Source organism: Natrix helvetica (genome assembly GCF_964273705.1).
Source record: "Natrix helvetica genome assembly, chromosome: 1".
In the NCBI taxonomy this organism is placed as follows: domain Eukaryota; kingdom Metazoa; phylum Chordata; class Lepidosauria; order Squamata; family Natricidae; genus Natrix; species Natrix helvetica.
Genome location: NC_138548.1, coordinates 243,739,673 through 243,759,844, shown reverse-complemented (window position 1 = coordinate 243,759,844; position 20,172 = coordinate 243,739,673). Strand labels below are relative to the sequence as shown.

Below are 20,172 nucleotides of genomic sequence, written 5' to 3'. Positions count from 1 at the left end.
CTCTCCTGCGCGAGCTGCACTGGCTTCCTGTGGTCTACCGAGTGCGTTTCAAGGTTTTGATTATGATCTTTAAAGCGCTTCATGGCACAGGGCCTAGTTACATGCAGGATCGCATCCTGCCCCACACATCCCTACGACCAATTCGCTCACACAGAGAGGGACTTCTCCGGGTGCCGTCCGCCAAACAATGTCGGGGGGCGACACCCAGGAGCAGAGCCTTCTCTGTGATGGGCCCAGCCCTGTGGAATGACCTCCCCCGTGACATCAGGATTACTTCCGATCTCCGCTCCTTCCGTGTACAGCTGAAGACCCACCTCTTTCAATTATCTGGCCTGGCTCAACCGTAATTTTTCTCACTCCTCCTGACTGTCTTTTTAAATTTTAAATTTTAATTGTACATTGGGTTTTTTACAATTGGGGTATTTTAATGGTGATTTTTAACTGTCTAAATGTTGTAATTGGTTACCTCCTCCGTGCATGTGTGTCTTTGTATTTTTGTATGTTTATGTGTTTGTACACATGTTTCTATGTTCTATATGCCCATTGTACGCCGCCCCGAGTCCTGCCTGGAAAGGGAGCGGCTAATAAATTCAAATTTATTATTATTATTATTATAAGTTGATAAAGTCAGTACTTAGGACAGTGATGGCAAACCTTTTTTGGCTCGCGTGCCACAAGTGGGGGGAGCTCAGGGGGGTCGTGTGCGGGCGTGCCGCACCCATAATGCAACGCGCGACCCCCCAGTGCACATGCGCGCACAACGCGTGACCCCCCCATTTTTACATGCTTTTTTTGCCCTCCCCAGGCTCCAGAGGCTTTATAGGAGCCTGGGGAGGGCGAAAAGAGCCTCCCCCCCCCCGAGGCCCTCCAGAGGCTTCAGGGACCGTCCAGAGGCTTCCCTTTTAAAAAGGTGAACTCAGCTGGCCAGCGCGCACATTGGCCAGCTGACAGGGCAGCGCCTCGCGTGCCCTGACAAATGGCTCCGCGTGCCATTTGTGGCACGCGTGCCATAGGTTCGCCATCGCTGACTTAGAATCTAAATCTAAATCGAGTTTTGATTGAGTTTATATAAAATATTTAATCTTTATTATTCTCTATTTAGCTTCTGCAAGACTTGGTAAAAACATCTAACTTAATGAATGTTATCTAAAATTGTAGATTCACTTAGAAAAAAATCAAAATAATCTAATAGATTGTATTTTGAATTTAGGAATAAATCCATGTTAGTAATATAGAGTAAATAAAAATGTTTGCATAGAGAACATACCTAAATAGTAACTGTTTCTTCCTGTTTGTATTTGTATAGTAATAATGTTCTATTATATGTCTCTGAAATTTCAGTGAATCCAAATTACTGTATATGCATAATATTGCATAATATTGCATCATATAATTTTTATTTATTATATAATATCTTACTTTAAGATTGCCAAGTTTCATGCTTTGACTGTCCTTCCGACTACTTAGATAAATTAGACAATTGCTTACTTGTTTTCTTTAAAATATAACAAGGAGATCAAATTTGAGCTGTTGCTTTTTAAGACTTGAACACGAACTAGAAGAACTGAAAACAAACTGGGATTCTCAAGTAGCTCAGATATCCAAGGAGACCGTTTCCAAGAATTTACAGATTCAAGCACAGCAAGAAGAAGTCGTAAAGCTAAAAGCAGAGGTGGTTGCCTTAAATCAAGATATTGAAAGGTGAATTATTTTTCCTATTAAACCTTAGATTTTTCAAAAAGTTTATTGATAATTAATCTTGGGTTATACCACTATTGGACAGCCTTTGACATGCAGGTTGTCCCAGGAGAGGTGTGTGCTGGCAGAGTAAAAAAAGTCAAGATGGAAGCTACGACAATATAATTGAATCTTTTTTTCTGTGCATGTGATGACATGTGTTGAAAAGGGGTGGGCTTACTACCTTACCTTTTCTTAACCTGCATGGATGCTTCTCCCCCCCTCCCACCCCCCCGCATCACATTTTTTACCATCCCGTATCTTGAAATTGATCCACAGAATCTTGGGGACAAAATGGATGAATTTCAGCAGTGCCATTTTTTTCCTCCTTAAGAATTAAGTATGGCAATCAGAATAGTTTCCCAGAGGCTTCCTATTTCCTTCCCAATTGTAGCCCTCTGCAAAAAGATCCTGCGAGTGACATTTTTCAAATCTAAAGGGAGCCCAGGGGTGGGAGGGAGGAAAGGAAGGAAGGTTTCCAATGCTCCCTGACAGATTCCTACAAACTCAGTGTGGAAGCCAGCAAAAAGTCAGAAGTCCCCTGCTTTTTTAATCACTCTTGGTCATTTTGTTTCTCTTGTTTAGGTCAGGAAATACAGTATCTCTGAAACAGTGACCCAATGGGACACTGGTTGTCTAGTTAATGCTATATGCCAGAGAACTCAAGAGATGAAATGAGAACACCAAGACTCATTGCTTTCATTATGTCATGCCCTGTTTCAACATTCTGGTGTTTTTCCTCTCTTAAAACAATAGATTTGTAAGGTCACAGAAAGTTATGCTGGACATGCTGATTACCATTAGCTAGTCAACCTCAGAAAACTTCAGATATGTCATGGACACAATTAATCAAGAGTTGGTCAGCTAAGTGCTATGATATTAAAATTGGGAATCACTTGGATGATAATGTCATCAATGAGGTCATTCCATGTCAAGTGGTCTGAGGCTCCCTGCTTGACCATCACGGATTTCCATGAAATTTGGTGTGAACATGCACACACGTTCCCAATGAACATTGGTAAAGTGTTACATTTGCCGATACAATACTCGCGGAGATATAGTCATTTGTTTGACCTCATACCGCAGCCACCCGGGATCGACACCGGGTTAGAGGCCGCAAAGGCACAACGCGATCCAAGGCCCCAGTGGCTGCCCTATCCCAGGCTTCCACTAGGGCTTTGGTCGAGTTGTGAGCAAGGGATTCAGGAAAAGTCCCAAGCTCCATCAGGAACCTTTCAGGGTCCATCAGGCGCCTGGGCGGAACCATCTAGTTAGTTCCACCTCCCTGCGGCGAGGAGTAGTAGTATGGAAGTCAAGCCTGATGAGGAAATGATCAGATGATGACAAGGGTTGAATAGAAATATCCCCTAAATCTAGATCTTTCTTTCCCTGCCCAGAGACAAAAATCAGGTCGAGCAAGTGTCCCCTATTATGGGTGGGGTCTTGAATTAACTGAGTTAGGTCCATAGCCGTCATGGAAGCCATGAACACCCGAGCTGACGGATGTCTCGCCAATGGAAGGCAGATTGAAATCCCCCAGGATCATAAGCCTGGGGAAATCAACTGTCAATCCAGCTAGTATATCCAGCAGCTCCAGCAGGGCCGATGAAACATAGCAGGGAGACAGGTACGTAACAAAAAGGCCCACCTGAACTCCAAGGCCCCATTTCACAAAAAGGGACTAACACCCACCTATCTGAGGCACAGTGACCTCCTGAGGTCTGAGACTTTCCCTAATAACCACCGCCACCCCCCCGCCCCTGCCCTGTGCTCTCGGCTGGTGAAACGCCTGGAAGTCTGATGGGCATAGCTCACTAAGGGGAACACCCCCCTCATGGCCCAACCAGGTCTCCGTAATACACGCCAGGTCCACTCTACCCTCTTGTATGAGGTCGTAAATGAGGGGACCTTATGCACCACGGACCTGGCGTTAAGCGACACCAGCCAGAGACCAGGGTCCTGTAATTCCGAGCACCCGGGGGTGCGAGAAGGGCGATGAGGGTCGGAACGGGCGATCGCTCTTAAACAGCGAACCCACGTCCCCCGAACATAATTTGGTCCTCGGCCCCCACCATATCTGCCTCTCCCACAAACAGTAGAGATGGTAAACCCCCCCAATGGAATGGCTTAATGTCTCCCTCATAATCCTGACCCTTCCCAGCACTCCCGACCCACGCCCATTAGTTAGCTCTGGCCTGTGCCCTGGCAGACTCCCCCCACAAGCCTGTCTGAGCCATCCGAATCAATCCCCCCTGCCCCCCCTTAAAATTTGATTTAAACCCCCCTGTAAAAAACCCTAAGAAATCTCTTCTTCGCATGCCACCTCTCAGGATCCCAAGATCCGTCATTAAGGAAGCGTCTTGATAGGCAAGAAGGCCATCCCTGGGAAAGGGGGAGTTCCCGGAGGGAGTAAAGTTCTGTCGCAGTATAACATAGAGGAGAGTGTGGCATCAACCAAACGGGATGACATCATGGGGAGATGGAACAAGGAGATGACATGTCCATGGGGAGGGGGGCAGCCAACAGTGTTCAAGGGGGTAGCGGGAAGCTTGTGTCCCATAGAAATGGTCAATGTTAAGGACAGTATGTAAGAGTAATGGCCAGCTGTCAAAATCGCAGCAGATGATAGATTGGGAGGTGGTGAATCGGCCAGTGATGGCAGCAGTGAGGACAGCGGTGGCAGCGGTGGCTGCTCCAACTTCAACGACTCCAACAGCCAAGCTCCGTCCATGCCAGCCATGCTCATATCCGTCGCCAGGGCCACACTCCGTTGACCCAGTCCATAGTGTCACAGGAGGAGGGGTCAAATGGCCAAATGGCACAGTACAGTGGCCCAGGCAATGGCGGTGATACCGGAAGGGACCACAATGAAGGACCCCCCCCACTCCAACCGCGCCCACGGCAACTACCGAAGCCATCTTCCGCTGGTATGAATATCTATGCCAGCTGCCTCAGCTACTCCCCGCTGATCCAATCTATCATGTCCATAAGCAAGGTGGAAGGGGGGAGCAACCAGGATAACACCACGGCGTGGGGAGCGGCAGCTGCAGAGACCCCAGGCCGGGCGTCCCGCCACCACTGCCACCGACCACTCCCACACTGGCTGCAGAGACCCCAGGCCGGGCGTCCCGCTGCAGCCACTGACCACACCCACTCCAGCAGCCGCCGACGCTCTCCATTCTCCTTTCACCGCCAACCGCCCTATTTCACTCACGACATTCTGGCTAAAAGGCAGGACATCACACCTCATGAGAATGTGTTTATTATTTTGTTTAATAGAGCACAAAAAGTTGTACAACAGGGCCAAGTTTTGTTTCTCTCAACAAAATATTGCCGAAGAGATTATGTCTCAAAAGTTGCTGAAACCTCAGTCATACTATAGAAGGCTGCGGTATGGAGTCAAACAAATGACTATATCTCTGCAAGTATTGCATCAGCAAATGTAACACTTTACCGATGTTCATTGGGAACGTGTGTGCATGTTCACGCCAAATTTCATCAAAATCCGTGATGGTCAAACAAGGCACTTTTCTGAAATCAGACCACTTGACATGAAATAACCCAATAAGGACATCTAGAAAGCTAATGTAAGTAGCTGTGTATATGGGATAGAAAGTCAGTCTAGATTTGAATAAACAGAAGTTTTTAATCCTACTGAGCCATGAAGCATGCAGGATAACCTTGGATGACTCACTGCACTTCAGCTTAACTAGTATTTCAGAACTGCTGTGATGCTATAATGATAGATGAGTGGAAGAAACTCAGGTAGTTTATATGGAGGAGAGTTATGCTGGGCATGCTGATTACCATTAGCTAGTCAACCTCAGAAAACTTAAGATATGCTATGAACACAATTAATCAAAACTTAAGATATGCTATGAACACAATTAATCAAGAGTTGGCCAGCTACAGTAAGTGCTATAATATTAAATTTGGGGATCATATGGACGTTAATGTCATCAAGGGTGAATAAAGACATCTAAAAGTGAATAGCTGTGGTATATGGGAAAGTCAGTCTAGATTTGAGTAAACACAAGTTTTTAATCCTACTGAGCCATGAGGCATGCAGGATAACCTTGGATGACTCACTGCACTTCAGCCTAACTAGTATCTCAGAATTGCTGTGATGTTATAATGATGGATGAGTGGAAGAAACCATATAAACTACCTGGAGTTTACATGGAGAAGAGGTTATTTGATATACTATATGTTTCTCACTATCAATAAAAGTATAAGATTGTTCTTTTAAAAAATAAACTTAATGAGTGATGCAAGATTTTTTTCCAGTTTGCAAATAGATTTAAGTCATTAATTTTCACTTTGCAAATTCAGTTGTTACTGGACTGGAATAATATGTGTTAGTGAACAACTGTTTTAAAGGGTTTTTTAAATGCATCATTCTTATAGCATTGTAAACGTTAACTTCTAAATTAATATTTAAGTAATGTCTTTTCTTCTCCTTGTATTAGATATAAGCAACAGCTTTCACTTGAAATAGAGAAAGAAGAGAGTTTGGAAAGAGCTAAAGTGCAAGGAGAGCTGGAATGGCAGCAGCGATGTGAGAAGGCTGAAAGGAATCAATATCACAAATCAGAGGCTCTGATACAGAACCTGTCAACAGCTAGGGACCAGGTCAGCATTTCTAGCAGCTAAGCAGAGGGTATTAACAGAGACATATTTCATGATGGAATATTTGATGCTTTAATGAAAAGTTTAATACTCCTATGCTTCTAGCAAATACATCAGATGTTCCATCTTACTGACGGGATTAGTACTTTCTCAGTGTAATTTGTTCAGTCTGCTTTGACCTGTAGCAGGTAATTTATTTTTTAATAATTTATATATACTTGTAGGCAACACTGCTAGATTTCAATTTAAGAGTTGAAAACACTTCCCAGCAAGATTGTCTACAGATATGAGTAGAGCATCATTTTGATACTAATGTTGTGATCTGCCGGTGGCCTGCGGAGCTGGCAGCAGACTCGGACAGCGAGGAGGTTGGGGAGGAACATGGGCCAGTCCTGGAGTCTGGGGAAGGCTCAGACGAGGGCTCTGCATCAGAGGCAGAGAGGGGGCCAGTGCCATCTGGGAATTATGTGTTGCCTCCAGAGTCGGACATCAGCAAGGCAGAGGAACAGGCTCCCCCTGTTCCCAATGCATGCATGCACAGAGCTGCCAGAAGCAAGAACAGTTGAGACAGAAGGGATGACTTGGGAGTAAGTCTTGGAGGTGATTGGCCCCTCCCATAGGACATAAAGGAGGAGCAAAGGCACATGAGTCTTTGCAGGAAGCAACTTTGTTCATGCTGGTCGGTTTACATTCTGAAGCTCCATTTTGACTCTTTGCTCCATGTGGCCTTGCCAAGCTAATTACCAATTTGGTCTTTGGCAGCATTTCAAGGAAGATAAAGGTGGGTGCTTAGCAACCTTATCTCAAAAGACTTTGGCAGCCTACTGTCAGACTCTTTACAAACTATTTGGGACTCATTACTGGCTGTGAATGAATATAATTCACAGCCTTTAAAATAAAAAGAAGATTTTTGGGACTGTCTGCTTTTTATTGTATCAGGAAGAATAACTAGTTATAACTAGAATAACGTCAGAATAACTAGTTAGAGAAAATTTCAGCTTAGTTGGTTTACAGCTTTTAAGTAACAAGACCTGTTCTATGCTAGAAATGAATCTTTTTTTCCACCTATATTCTGTTAAAAATAGGTCCAAATTGAAATAGATGTTGGAACATGAAAAGCAATAGCTGCTGACAGTGAGCCATTTCCATGATTGAATGACGAGCAACTAAAAATATAGTGTGATGTCAGAGTCTAGCTTTATTTTTATTAATTTATTTTTACATTGTGAGCTGCCCAGTATCATCTGTAGTTGGGTGGTGCCTACTCTGAATAAATTAATTAAATGACATTTATTAATTTAAATAAAATTAATTTATTAACAACATCTTACATTTCTGTAAGAATCAAACATAATATCCATAAAAAGTATAAACTCTACACTGACCACAAAATCTACTTTCAGAATAAACAGCACTCCCATTATTCATCATAAATTAAACTGGAAAAGCTGTTTTGACTACAATATGGGATAGGAGTCAAATTCACAGCATCACAGCGTCATCATGTGATGTATCGCAACTTTTTTCCCCTTTGCTAAACGGTGTGGGTGTGGCTAATGCATGACGCATCCGGCTAGCCAGCCCCGAGTTTTACATCCCTGCTCTAGAGTACAGTTAGGGGGAGCCCTATTTGATCCTCCAAAGGTTAACATTTCCATATTAATGCCTAAATACCTAAATAGAATTTTTTTTAAAGGTACCAAGAAGCCTCCTGATAGACCCGTGATGCCGAACCGATGGCAAGCTTGCCACGGGTGGCACACAGAACCCTCTCTGCGGGCACGCAAGCCGTTGCTCAGCACGCGCACCTCCCACCAGCCAGCTGATGTTTGGGTTTACCCTGCAGGTGGGAGACACACACACATACCTCAATTTCTGCAGCCCGTGCCTTCCCAGATCTCCGGAGATTCCCCCCCCCCCCCGAACTATTTTGAGTTGTGAAGGGAGGCTTCTTAAAACAGTGCTGAGGTGGGAAAAAAGTGTCCCGTCCCAAAACAGCACTGAGAGGAGAAAAAGCCCTTCTTTTCCCCCCACTCAGCGCTGTTTTGCAAAGGAAGGATTTCCCCCCTCTCAGAAGCCTCCCTTCTCAAAACAGCGCTGAGAGGGGGAAAGGAGAGGCTTTCCCCCATCTCAGCACTGTTTTGGGGTGGGAGGCTTTTTTCTCCTCCCCTTTGCTGTTTTGGGGTGGGAGTTTTTTCCCCTCCCCAGTGCTGTTTTGGGGTGGGAGGCTTTTTTCCCCTCCCCAGCACTGTCTTGGGGTGGGAGGCTTTTTTCCCCTCCCCAGTGCTGTTTTGGGGTGGGAGGCGTTTTTCCCCTCCCCAGCGCTGTTTTGGGGTGGGAGGCTTTCTCTCCCCCAGCGCTGTTTTGGGATGTGAGGCCAAAAGGGGGGGGATGTTGCGCATACAATCTGCGGGGTGAGCACGGGGGTCATGCACGCATGCGCAGGGGGTGAGGGGAGCACGGGGGTGTCACATGGATGTGCAGGGGGTGGGACACATGGGAGGGGCATTGCATTATGGGTGTGGACACACGAGCATGCACGACAGTGCACGTGTGCTTTCGGTACTCAAGGAAAATAGACCATGTATTGTCTACAAACCTGGTGTTATAATGGCTTTGGCAACTCTCATGCTGTATATTTTGCCACTATATTCTGCACCAACTGCAGCTTCCATGTAGTCTGCCAAGTCAGCCTATATGTAGTTCATCACAGTAGTCAAACTGGAGAATGGTAAGGCCATCGGTAACTCAGCAGAGCACTTTGATCTAGACAGGCCTGAATTTTTTTTCCTACATAGGCCTTTCTGTAGGATTTGGGACTGAATTTAATTTTACTCCAAAGGTTAAATTTTATGTATGTATGTACAGATAGTCCTCCACTTGTGATCATCAGTGAGCCTAGAATTATGGTCATGAGTTGTGGCAAGTCATTAAGCAGGACGCCACCTGACCATACTTAGTTTCATGACCTTTTGTGCAGCATTTTAAGTGAACCTGTTTTAATGATGGGAATTTTTTTTGTTAGAAACTGGAAGTAAATGATGCCAAGCAGCAAAAAAAAAAATGCTGAAAATCACAATTATGTGACCATAGGATGTTGCAAATGGCTGTAAATGTGAGTCACTTGCCAAGTGCCCAAAATGCAATCATGAGATCACGGGGTGCAGCTGTCAGAATTCTGGAACGTTTTATAAGTAACTCTGGGGAGGTCTGTTGAATGATCACCAAGTGAATGGTCATTAAGTGAGGATGACCTGTAATGGGATATCAGATGAACAAGAAGATAAAAGTGAATCTTTCAAAAACTCTTCTTCGGTCACTTTAACTTTTTTATAGGCTACTGCTGCACTAAAAGAAAAGGAAGAAAAATTGCATGGATTAGAGGTACTGTTGTCTACTGTAACTATTGAAAGAGACCAAGCTTGTCAACAACTTCGCTTCCTAAAAGAGAAACAGGTTGGAATTACTTAACATTATTCATTGAATAGAGCTAAAGTTATAGTCAGTATTATTCTGTGGGAGAAAACTAATATTTAATCAAACTATTTGATTGCATTAATGCAGAAATTTGTTGGATATTTTTCATTAAAATTGCATCACACATGACAAAATACTTTCATGAAATACTTTCCATATAAAATAGGTTCTCTATATTTTTATATATGGATATTCAGCCATGCAGGTGGTACCATGTTAAATCGGCTAATCTTGTACTTTAGAAGACAAAATCAAAATTCAAATGAACTGAACCAAATCAAAGAGAATAATACTAATTTTGATAAGAATAAAGATGTGCAATATATCCTGGTTTGAAAAATTCAAATCTATAGGCAGTTCTTAACTATTAACCCTAATTGGATCTGGAATTTCCATTGATAAAGCAAAATGGTCATCCATCCTTTTAGCCTTACAAAGCAGTCTGAAAACCCTGCTCTGCCGACTGGCTTGGGGCCCCCATTTGGGGTATCCCATTTTTGAGGTGGCTAGTAGACTAGGACAAGATCTCACCTCTACCCTGTCTCTGTGTTGGTTCTTTTTATCTGTTTTAATATTAAATGTTTTAATTTTTAATGTCTAATGTCTTAATACTGTACTTGTTTTAGTCTGTCATTTGTGACATTCTAAGCTGCCCAGTGTCACTTGGTAGAGAGATGGGCAGAATATTAACTAACTAATTAATTAATTAATTAATTAATTAATTAATTAATTAATTAAATGTGCTGAGTTCCAACCAAGCAACATACAGGGGTAGGAGAATTCATTTATACAAGCCTGGCAAGACGAAGAAGGCTTCTCTTTGTCCTCCTCTGTCTCTCTCAACCTTCTTCACCTACCCCCTTTGTCAGAGCAGCCCTTTAGCAAGCACTGAATCTTCAGGCACATATAGTCTGTAGACTCTAGAGCTGCAGCTTGTTCACAAGGAGGCTAGTGTTTTCCTTTACCACAAATCCCATATAACAGGGGTTTCAAGGCCGAGGGGCCTGCGAGGTGCTTAAATCTGACCTGCGGGGCCGGCCTCGAAATAGCAAAGGACCAGCCTGCAGTGCCTCTGGCAGCCAAAATGGGGGGTGGAGGCTGCGGGGGGTCCCCCATGCCCCATTTTCAACCTGAATGGCCTCCTGCAGCACTCTGCCGACCAAAACAGGGCACCGGGGGGGGGGACTCACACATGCCTTCCCATGCCCTGTTTTAGCCAGCAAAGTGCTGCAGGAGGCTGTCCAGGCCGAAAACATTTGCTGTCCCGCATCCCATTCTGCCCCCCCCCCCCCCCCCGTCGTCATCGTCGTCCCCCAAGCCAGCCCGCAGAGGAGAACTACAATGATCCAGCACTCAAAGAAATCCAGATTGACACCCCTGCTGTAGAAGAACTAATAAAATACTTCACAATGCAAGACAGAAACATGTATACTTTGGGTGCAGTTGTCCATGTTTTCTAAATATAAAACTGGTCATATAATCTTGAAAATCCTTTGATCCTTAAGCAGAACTCATACTCTGGGAATGCAGATTTGCAATTGTATTTTTTAAGAGGAAAAAGGAATTAGATCTTGTAGAACTGTAAAATACTGTTTTTGACTGCTGGAAAGCATTTCCTGCTTTTAGGGAATTTGCATGAAGCCAGGAGGCTCACTGGAAGGAAAACAATAGCAAATTATTCCCAACATTTCTTCATAGGCAGTTACTGATTTAATCATTACTAGCAATTATGTTATTTATATTATTTATGGCTTTATTTACAGTATGTTGCTTTCATAGTGATTTTATGGATGCTTTTAGCTTAAGCACTGAGGTTCTTCAATTGGCCAGATGAAGTAATGCATTTAAAAAAAAGAAAAAGAAATGGATGATAAATAATACAAAGTGAAAAAAGGTCAAGATAACTGAAATAAAACATTTCCAAATTATTACATTAAAAAGATCTTCAAACATTTTAAAGATTCAATGTCTAATTTTAATAGAATATAATGCTGGCAAAGTGTAGCAGCAAATTGTCCTGCTGAATTTTGATAGCAACTAAGGAGGGAGTTCCGGAGAAGACACAATAGCATTGGGAATTGATTAGTGACTGTGGGTTGGCCATCCCTAGGTTAGATAACTGCTTGCTTCTGCTATTTTTAGGCTTACATCAATATGGCATTGTGGCTACCTTTGAAAGGTTTTATATTTCCTGAAAAGGCTGGAGAAAAATAACATTTGATTATTTGTTGAGTCATTTTCACTACTCTTTGTCCTTGAAGATTGTTTTGCATGGGTAGCTGGCTTTTAACAGTTTATGATATACAATCAGAAATAGAAGTAGTCCAATAATTCTTTGCAATTTTTTTCCTTTTAAATCATTTAGTAGATAAAGCTAGTTAGCTATGAGGTAACACTTTTCTCCTAAGAACAGTGGAGAGCAAACATATTTCCCTATGCATGAATCTTTATAAGCTACTTTTTGAGGAATTGCTTAGTCATTTCTTCTGAATAAAAACACTGTTGTGAAATGATGATGGTACCTTTATCCTCAGGAAGATTTTCTGTGGATATGTATGATGTCCATCAGAAGGAAGATCAATGCAAAGAATAACTGAACTATTTTATGGGATAAGGAGGATAACTAGAGAAATATGTTACAATAATTACATACAAAAGGCCAATAAATAGTACACAGTGAAAAAAAATTATTAGCATTTAAAACACAGAATTATAAAGTTTAAAGGGGTTATTTAGACCAAAATGTTTAGACTTTTACTCCAATTTCAAACATTCTTGACATTTGCTTTTGCTTGAACATGTTTAATAAATTGTTTCTTGGCCTTTTTGGTTAAGATCAAGTATACTGAATATATACGAATGAAGAACTCAGTCTTCCTATGCAATCAGTTTTACTGTTACAAGGTTATAATTAGGGTCTTAAGACCTAAAGAACAGACTGATATTCTTTGTATTAGCTCTTCATTGCTTAAGAAATGCTATGATATATCCTCTCAAGCATCTTAAGATTAAATGTCAATTTTTAAAATCATCTGTCAAAACCATAGTATTATGATGTGTGTATGGTGGGGGGAGGTTTTCAAAATCTGTAGTTGTGTGAATCTTTTGTTGGAATCAGTCAAAGTGACATTAGGGTGTAAGAGCTTTCACATGTAAGATAAAAATCTAACACATTAACATGATTCATTGTTTTTTTAACCATGTTATGTAAGATGTCTCTTTTTAATTACGAAACTCACACAAAAGGAGTTTTGTGTGAGTAAGTACTTAACACTGCTCTGTGTTCTCAAAATATTATTACCATTTCCAACTCTTAAATCAGATTTAAGCTCTTCACAGCATATGAATTACTGAGAAATATTATTGTATTTCTGACTCTTGCCAATGTTTCTGATACTGTATTTACTTTTGCCTTTTAGAGAAATATTTTTTCATTGCTAGCAGCCATTTCATATATACTATCAAAAATACTGAGACTGTTTTGAATCTTTAAAAACCTTATGCTGCACTCTAGTGGTTGCCCACTATTTATTGTTCTAAAAAGAGTATCTTCTTTGAAACGAGTTCAGAAGTGGAGATTGAAAAAAATACTTAGTTACAGAATTTTTAGACAGAGGTGGTTATCTAAGAGAACGAAAAATGATATTTCAGGATTGAAAATGAACTGCTGATGTAGACTTGGAAAGAAACGCTAATATTTAAGTATATGGACTTTGTTTAGATTTAATTGACAACTTAAATTTTCATTGCAGGTAGTCCTCAACTTACAACCATTCATTCAATGATTGTTCGAAGTTACAACAGCGCTGAAAAAATGGACTTACAACCTGTGTCCCAGGTTACGACTGTTGCAGCATCCCACAGTCATAAGATCAACATTAGGACATTTGGCCCACACTTAACTGTCACAGAAGCTCTGCAGCTCCCTTTTTCTGCCTATCTCTTTCCCAATCTGTGACCTTTTTGCTGCACTGTACAATAGCACCCAAAGGGCAGCAAAGGGGCTAAAGTAGAGGTCAGTCTGAGAAATACGACCAAGCACCTCAGCATCTCAGCACTGTTCTGCAAAGCCCCAATTGCACCCACCATCCTGCGCTTCACAGATTCTGCTGTGCCCCACTGACCCTCAGCACCTCATATTATTCTTCAAGCCAGTATCCCATTCTCACAGTCCTTCAGAAGCCTTCTGGTTGTCTCCAAGTCAGAAAAATGGGACGCTGGCTTGGAGAACTGCAGGAGCCCTGCTTCAGAAATCTCATTCACCAACCTGCATTCAGAAGGTTTCTGAAGCACTGCTGGGCTGGGTGGGCAGCTGAGGCTTTACACTTCACTACAGCAATCCCCACACATGCATACCCTGTGCTAAGGCCTTCCATGGCCTCACCACCCTCTTTTGGCAATCCTGCACTCCTTACCTGAGACTCTGTACATGTAACAGCCCATGATTCTCACTTAATGACTGCAGCTGGGAATGCTGGGATTGCAGTCGCTAAGCGAAGCAGTTACAGGACATCTTGTTTAACCACTTTGCTTAGTGAACAAGATTCTGATCCTAATTGCAGTTTTAAGTTGAGGACTGCCTGTACTACTTTTGCGTGTATATATACTGTATGTGTATATATATATATATACTTTTGTCAGTATATATTTATTATTTATTTATTTATTTTCTTAGATTTTTAGACCGCCCCTCTCCCAAAAAGGGACTCGGGGCGGTGTACAGTCAATAATAAAAACATTCACAATAATTAAATACGTTTAAACTGCATTTAAGATACATTGGAGGAGGAAATAGACTGTGCTAAGAAATAAATAATACTAATCTTAAAACATCACAAATAAAACCCCAACCCTAAAATAAAATAAATCCCTGGGAGGTACAACTAAGAAAGTGCCAGGCCAGCTGATTGAAACAGGTGAGTCTTTAACTTTTGCCGGAAGGAACGGAGGTCGGTGGTAGTTCGAATGTCTGGGGGGAGGTCATTCCAGAGGGTTGGGCCCATCACAGAGAAGGATCTACTCCTAGGTGTCGCCCGCTGGCATTGACTAGCAGACGGCACCAGGAGGAGCCCCTAGCAGACGGCACCAGGAGGAGCCCACATATACTGTATGTGTGTGTTTATATATGAGTAATAAGTAGTTAAAACAGTTCCACAGATATTTTTTAAGATTATTAACTATACTGTTCATTTTTTGATGCATATGGCATGTCATTAGAATGATTTTACTGGTAATTTTGCTGTATACTGAGCTTGCTTCTTTGAATGACTTATTCTATTCTGGAGGGAGGCAGTTTTGATAATTTCCTTAATTTCTTGATTATCCACAGGGTACGGTAGGAGTTTCTGAATATCTTCCTCCTGCTGATATCCAGACATTACAGCAGCAGAACAATACCTTGAGGTCTGTTATTGCAGAAATGAGAAAAGAAATGGAGGCCCTTAATAATCAGGCAGCTTCCTTTGATGACATCAAAATGAAAATGCAAAATGCAGGTATAACTAATTCTGCTGTAGTTTTATTTCCTCCTGGTAATAAAATGGATTTAATTTACTGACCAGGGTCTCTATCTATATATATAAAAATGGCTGTGTGTATGTTCCAACATAACTCTGGAATTCCTCGAGCAATTTCAAGCAATTTCAATTTCTGACTGTTGCTTTTGTACGTCGCCCCAAGTCCCTGTGGGGAGAGGGGGCGACTAATAAGTTCAAATAAATAAATAAATAATAAATAAATAAATAAATAAATAAATAAATAAATAAATAAATAAAATAAATAAATAAATAAATAAATAATAAATAAATAAATAAATAAATAAATAAATAAATAAATAAATAAATAAATAAATAAGCAAGCAAGCAAACTTGGTACACAGATGACTTACTCTCTGGAAACAAATACTGTGGGGGTGAGACACCGCAAAACCCCTTGGGGGCGGGTGGGTGTTCTGTTAAGATACAGCCTTTTATGCCTTAAAATGGCTTTTACTGTACTGTCGTAAAATGGCTTATACTGTAAAGCTCAGTGGAGTTGCCATGGTAATGGCTTCACAGTACTTCACAAGGGGGTTCCCTCTGGTAAGGGGGAAAATCCAACATTAGAAATTATATTTGGTCAGGACATTTTCCCCCTATAAATAAATACCCAGGCAATGCTGGATCATCAGCTAATATTTTATAAATGTAGTCTCCTTTAGCAAAAGCTTCTTTTGTGTTTTTGGAAGATTTTCTTCTTTTTTATTTTTGGTACTATGGTGATTCCTGACAATGTCCATGCAGGGGTTTTGGCAAGATTTTCTCCTTCAGAGACCTAAGAGAGGTCACCCAGCTGGCTTCATGCCTAAGGCAGGACTAGAATTCAGTCCTGATAACTTGGTCACTACACCAAACTGACTCTCTCTTATGTTTACATTTTTCTAAATATTTATATTCTCTGGGGAATGTCCTATGACTAAAGCATACTACCAGATGATTAATTAGCTTTTCAGTCTCCAATTTTGAATCCAATTTGTGGTGATCCAATCCATCACCACAGGCTGAGGTATATATTGTATGCTGATGACACCCAACTCTATATTTTCACTCTTGGTGACCCAAGTGATGCCATGGCTGTCCTTTTGCTGTGCCTGGAGGCTGTTGAGGGTCTGGATGGGGGGGGGGGAAGCAGCTTCAATTGTACCCTGGTAAGATTGAATGGCTTTGAGTAAATGAGGATCCAGGATCTGGGATTTTTGTCATCTTTGATTCTGGATGGGATTGCACTGCCACAGAAAGACTCAGTCTACAACTTGTGGTTTGTCCTGGACTTGCAACTTGTGTTCAAGGAACAGGTAGCAGTCGCGGCTAGGAAAGCCTGTGCACAACTTTGTGTTGTGGGTCATTTGCAGCTTTTCCTGGACCAAGATTCTCTGCCCTCAGTTGTTCAGTCCCTAGTCATCTCACAGCTGGACTATTGAAAAGTGTTCAGAAGCTACAGCTGGTGCACAGTGCAGCAGCATGAGTAATTTTGGGGGCCCCAAGAATGGCCCCTATAGCACCACAGCTCCATGAATTGCATTGGCTACAAGTCTGCTTCCAGGTGCAATTCAAGGTGTTGGTGATCACATTTAAAGCCCTTCATGGCATGGGTCCAGGTTACTTGAGAGATTGTCTCATCCTACTGGGATTGGCCTGTACCACTCATGCCAACAGAAGAGGCATGCTGCGGATACGTTCAGCCTAATTATTCCAGCTGGCATATCCAGGAGGAGAGCCTTCTCTGCTGTTGTTCCTGTCCTCCGGAATATCTTTCCCCCCAATGTGAGGTTGGCCCAATCCTCCTATCTTTTCATAAGGGCTGAAAGACATGGCTCTGCCAGTCAGCTTGGGGCTCCAATGGGGGAACAGCACAATGGAGGTGGTTGATTGAGTAATAACAGATCCTACCTCCTTCCCACTCCACTCCCGCCTACCCCATGTGTCCTTGGTTTTAAGGTTTAAACTTTTTATGTTTTAAGTTAGATGTAATTGTAAGCCACCCACAATTACCGTACCCTATAGTAAGATGAGCAGCCAAAATTTTTATAAATTAAACAAACAAACAAACAAACATTTTCCATATTATTACAGAGAAGAGTTAGTACTTTAACTATGACTTCTCTTGTAACTTTAAACAATTTAGTGAATATTTATCTTTCCATGGTGCTCTGTATTGCCTTTGAACATGACTTTCTCCAACGGTGGAGACAGCGGTCATGCATGGGTTAACTCAGTCAGTAACCAATAGAACTGAGTCTGCCGAAGTGATGTCCTCCCGCTTTTTTAGACTCAGTTTGATCCGAACTGGCTGTGCTAACTGCTTTCTCCTCAACTTTAGTAGATATTATAGTTACCTTTAATTGGATATTTTTCTAAATTTCATCTAAATTACATCCAAATTGGAAGGAATCAGTGGATAGCTCCTCAGAGCTAAGTCTCTCATTCAGCCCTGGGATTCTTGGAGAGACTCACTAGGGCTTCTTCGAGGCTTCTGCCTCCTGAGCTTACCGGCAATTCAGAGGCTCTCCTGCAAGCAGCACCTCTCAGCAACAGCCATTGGAGGTTCCGCTCAGTGCTGCTGCCTCTGCTGGCCTCCGGGCCTTTTTCCTCGTGCTACCAAGCTCGCAGCCACTTCCAAGCACCGCCAAAGCCGCCAGCAACCGGCAAAAGCCACCAGCAGCTGCTGCCACCGGGAAGCACCACCGCTACATGCCGCTGCTGCCCCTCAGCGCTCCCGCCTCACCGGATCACCGCTGCTGCTCCGTTCGACCTCCGCAGCCTCTCCGCAGGGCCTTCGACGCCCTCCCTCGTTCTACAGCCTCGGCTACCTCATGGCGCCCGGCCCATAGGCTCTGTAGCCTCAGCGGCTATTTTGTTTTGGCACGAAGATCTCTAGTGCCATTTTGGGCACTTCAAGGAGTCGTGAGTACAGACCATGGCCTCATCTCCTGCCCCTGAGCCACAAGTGCCTCTACCCACCAACGAGACCCCTTCTTCTGGGACCCGCAAATGCAGGCCTGCCCCAGAAGCCTCCCCCACGGAGCCCTCTCCCAAGGCCCCCAGGGAGTCCCATAGGGGTGTAGCCAAGCCACAGGCAAAGGACAGTTCCACCCAGGTTCCTCCCAGCAAGGCCAAGGCCAAGACCAATCACACTGAATCCCATCTATTTCAGGCCCAGAGGCCTTCTCAGCCTAGTCCTCCTCCTGACTTATCCTCTGATTTGGAGGATGACCTCTCCCCGGCTGCATCCATTATTCAACCTGAGGATGCAGGGGCTCAGGCGATCTCACCTGCAGTGGGGATGAATCTGAGAGTGGCAGGAGCATCACTCCGGATGAGGAGCCCCTCTACCAGGAGGAAATTTCCCCTCCTCCCTGCCGCTGCCGCTCTTACTCACCTGGTATGGCAGACGTGATATCTGAGGCCATTGAACGTGGCATAGCAGCTGCCCTTAAACATAGGTCTTCTAACCACTCTACTCCACGCAGGTCTGCTTCTTCCTCTGGTTCCAGACGCAGGGATGGTGATCTCTCGGCTTCTTCATTGCATGAGCTCCCTAGCACATCCAGTCACCCTTTGGTTTTTGGCGAAGAGGAACGCCCGGCAAGAGATTCAGATCTCTCGGAAGACGAGGGTCTTCCCCCTGACCCACCTGCATTTGTTGGTTTGTTCAAACCTGCTGTCTTTCGCTCTCTCCTCTTTAAGGCCAAGAGAATCGCTGGCATCCCTTCTCCTAAGAAGGGACCTCAAAGAACGATAGCGGACAAGGCGGACACTACTGACCCCCTCTTCATCCAGCCTAAGGTGGAAAAGGAGGTGAGTCCATCTCCCATATTCTTCATAGACATGGTCTAGAACCAATGGGCATCACCAGGTACAGGTCCCCTCCCCAATACCTTGGACAAGCGCCTGTATAACGTGGGGCCAGAATTCACCAAGGCTTTAGAGGTACCTTCTATTGACTTACCTATAATTGGCCTTTCTTCTCCTAACGCAGCCTCAGCAGCTCCTGGGGAGGCTCTTCGCCCCGAAGACAAGAGAATAGAACAAACTCTGGTCAAGAGTCACCAGGCCTCGGCTTCGGCCATTAGGGCGGGTACCAATGTTCCCTCTAATTTTTTTTCAGTGTGAGCAGAAAAGTATAGTGTTTGAGCGGCACATTTTCATGCCTGAGCAGCACCTGAATTTTTTTCACAGGTGTCATCTAAGACAACAACGAAATCTGTATTATTTGAAACTCAAAGTTATGTTTATTCAAGGTACCTGCTTAATTAAAAGTGTTATATAGTATCACTTAACAATGCTCCTGCTTAGCAACCAAAATGTTGGGTCAGAAACTCTGGCATTGAAGCATGTAAGTCTTAAAACTGTCAAGTTGCAAGATCCTGGCACCACTAACCCTTTAGAAAAAAAAACCAGGGGTCTTCAAACCTGACAGCTTGAAGACTTGTGGACTTCAACTCCCAGAATTCCTCCTCCAGTCATGTTTCGGCGATGTCATCTGCGTGGATCTGCTCCATCTTCGGTTTTTTTCACAGGGGGCAGGGCTGCCGCTGAAGATGCCGACGAGCCTCTGCCGCCACCAGAATAGCAGCTGCCTCCTCTTCCTCCTCCTCCTCCAACAGCACCACCACATTTGCTGCCCGGCACTGCGGCTGAGGTGAAGCCGCCAAAGCTCCCGCTGGCGCCCCTGTCTGTGGCAGCGGCGGCGGCGCGTCCCCCTCCACTCAGAGCACCTGAGCTGGCCACCGCATTACCCCTGCCGCCTCCTCCTCCGCCGTGCTTTTGAGAAGCCATGAGGCCTTTTTTC

The 20,172-nt window shown here is 43.5% G+C and overlaps 1 protein-coding gene across 1 annotated transcript in view; it reads left to right on the top strand.

Annotated features, from left to right (window-relative positions):
• The window catches only part of CCDC57 (coiled-coil domain containing 57), a gene marked incomplete at its 5' end in the record, with an annotated part of 90,230 nt that overhangs the window by 34,281 nt on the left and 35,777 nt on the right, over positions 1–20,172 (top strand). Inside the window, 4 exon segments of the mRNA XM_081936886.1 lie at positions 1,543–1,701; positions 6,207–6,369; positions 9,703–9,822; positions 15,173–15,338. Coding sequence (XP_081793012.1) covers positions 1,543–1,701; positions 6,207–6,369; positions 9,703–9,822; positions 15,173–15,338 — 608 coding nt within the window.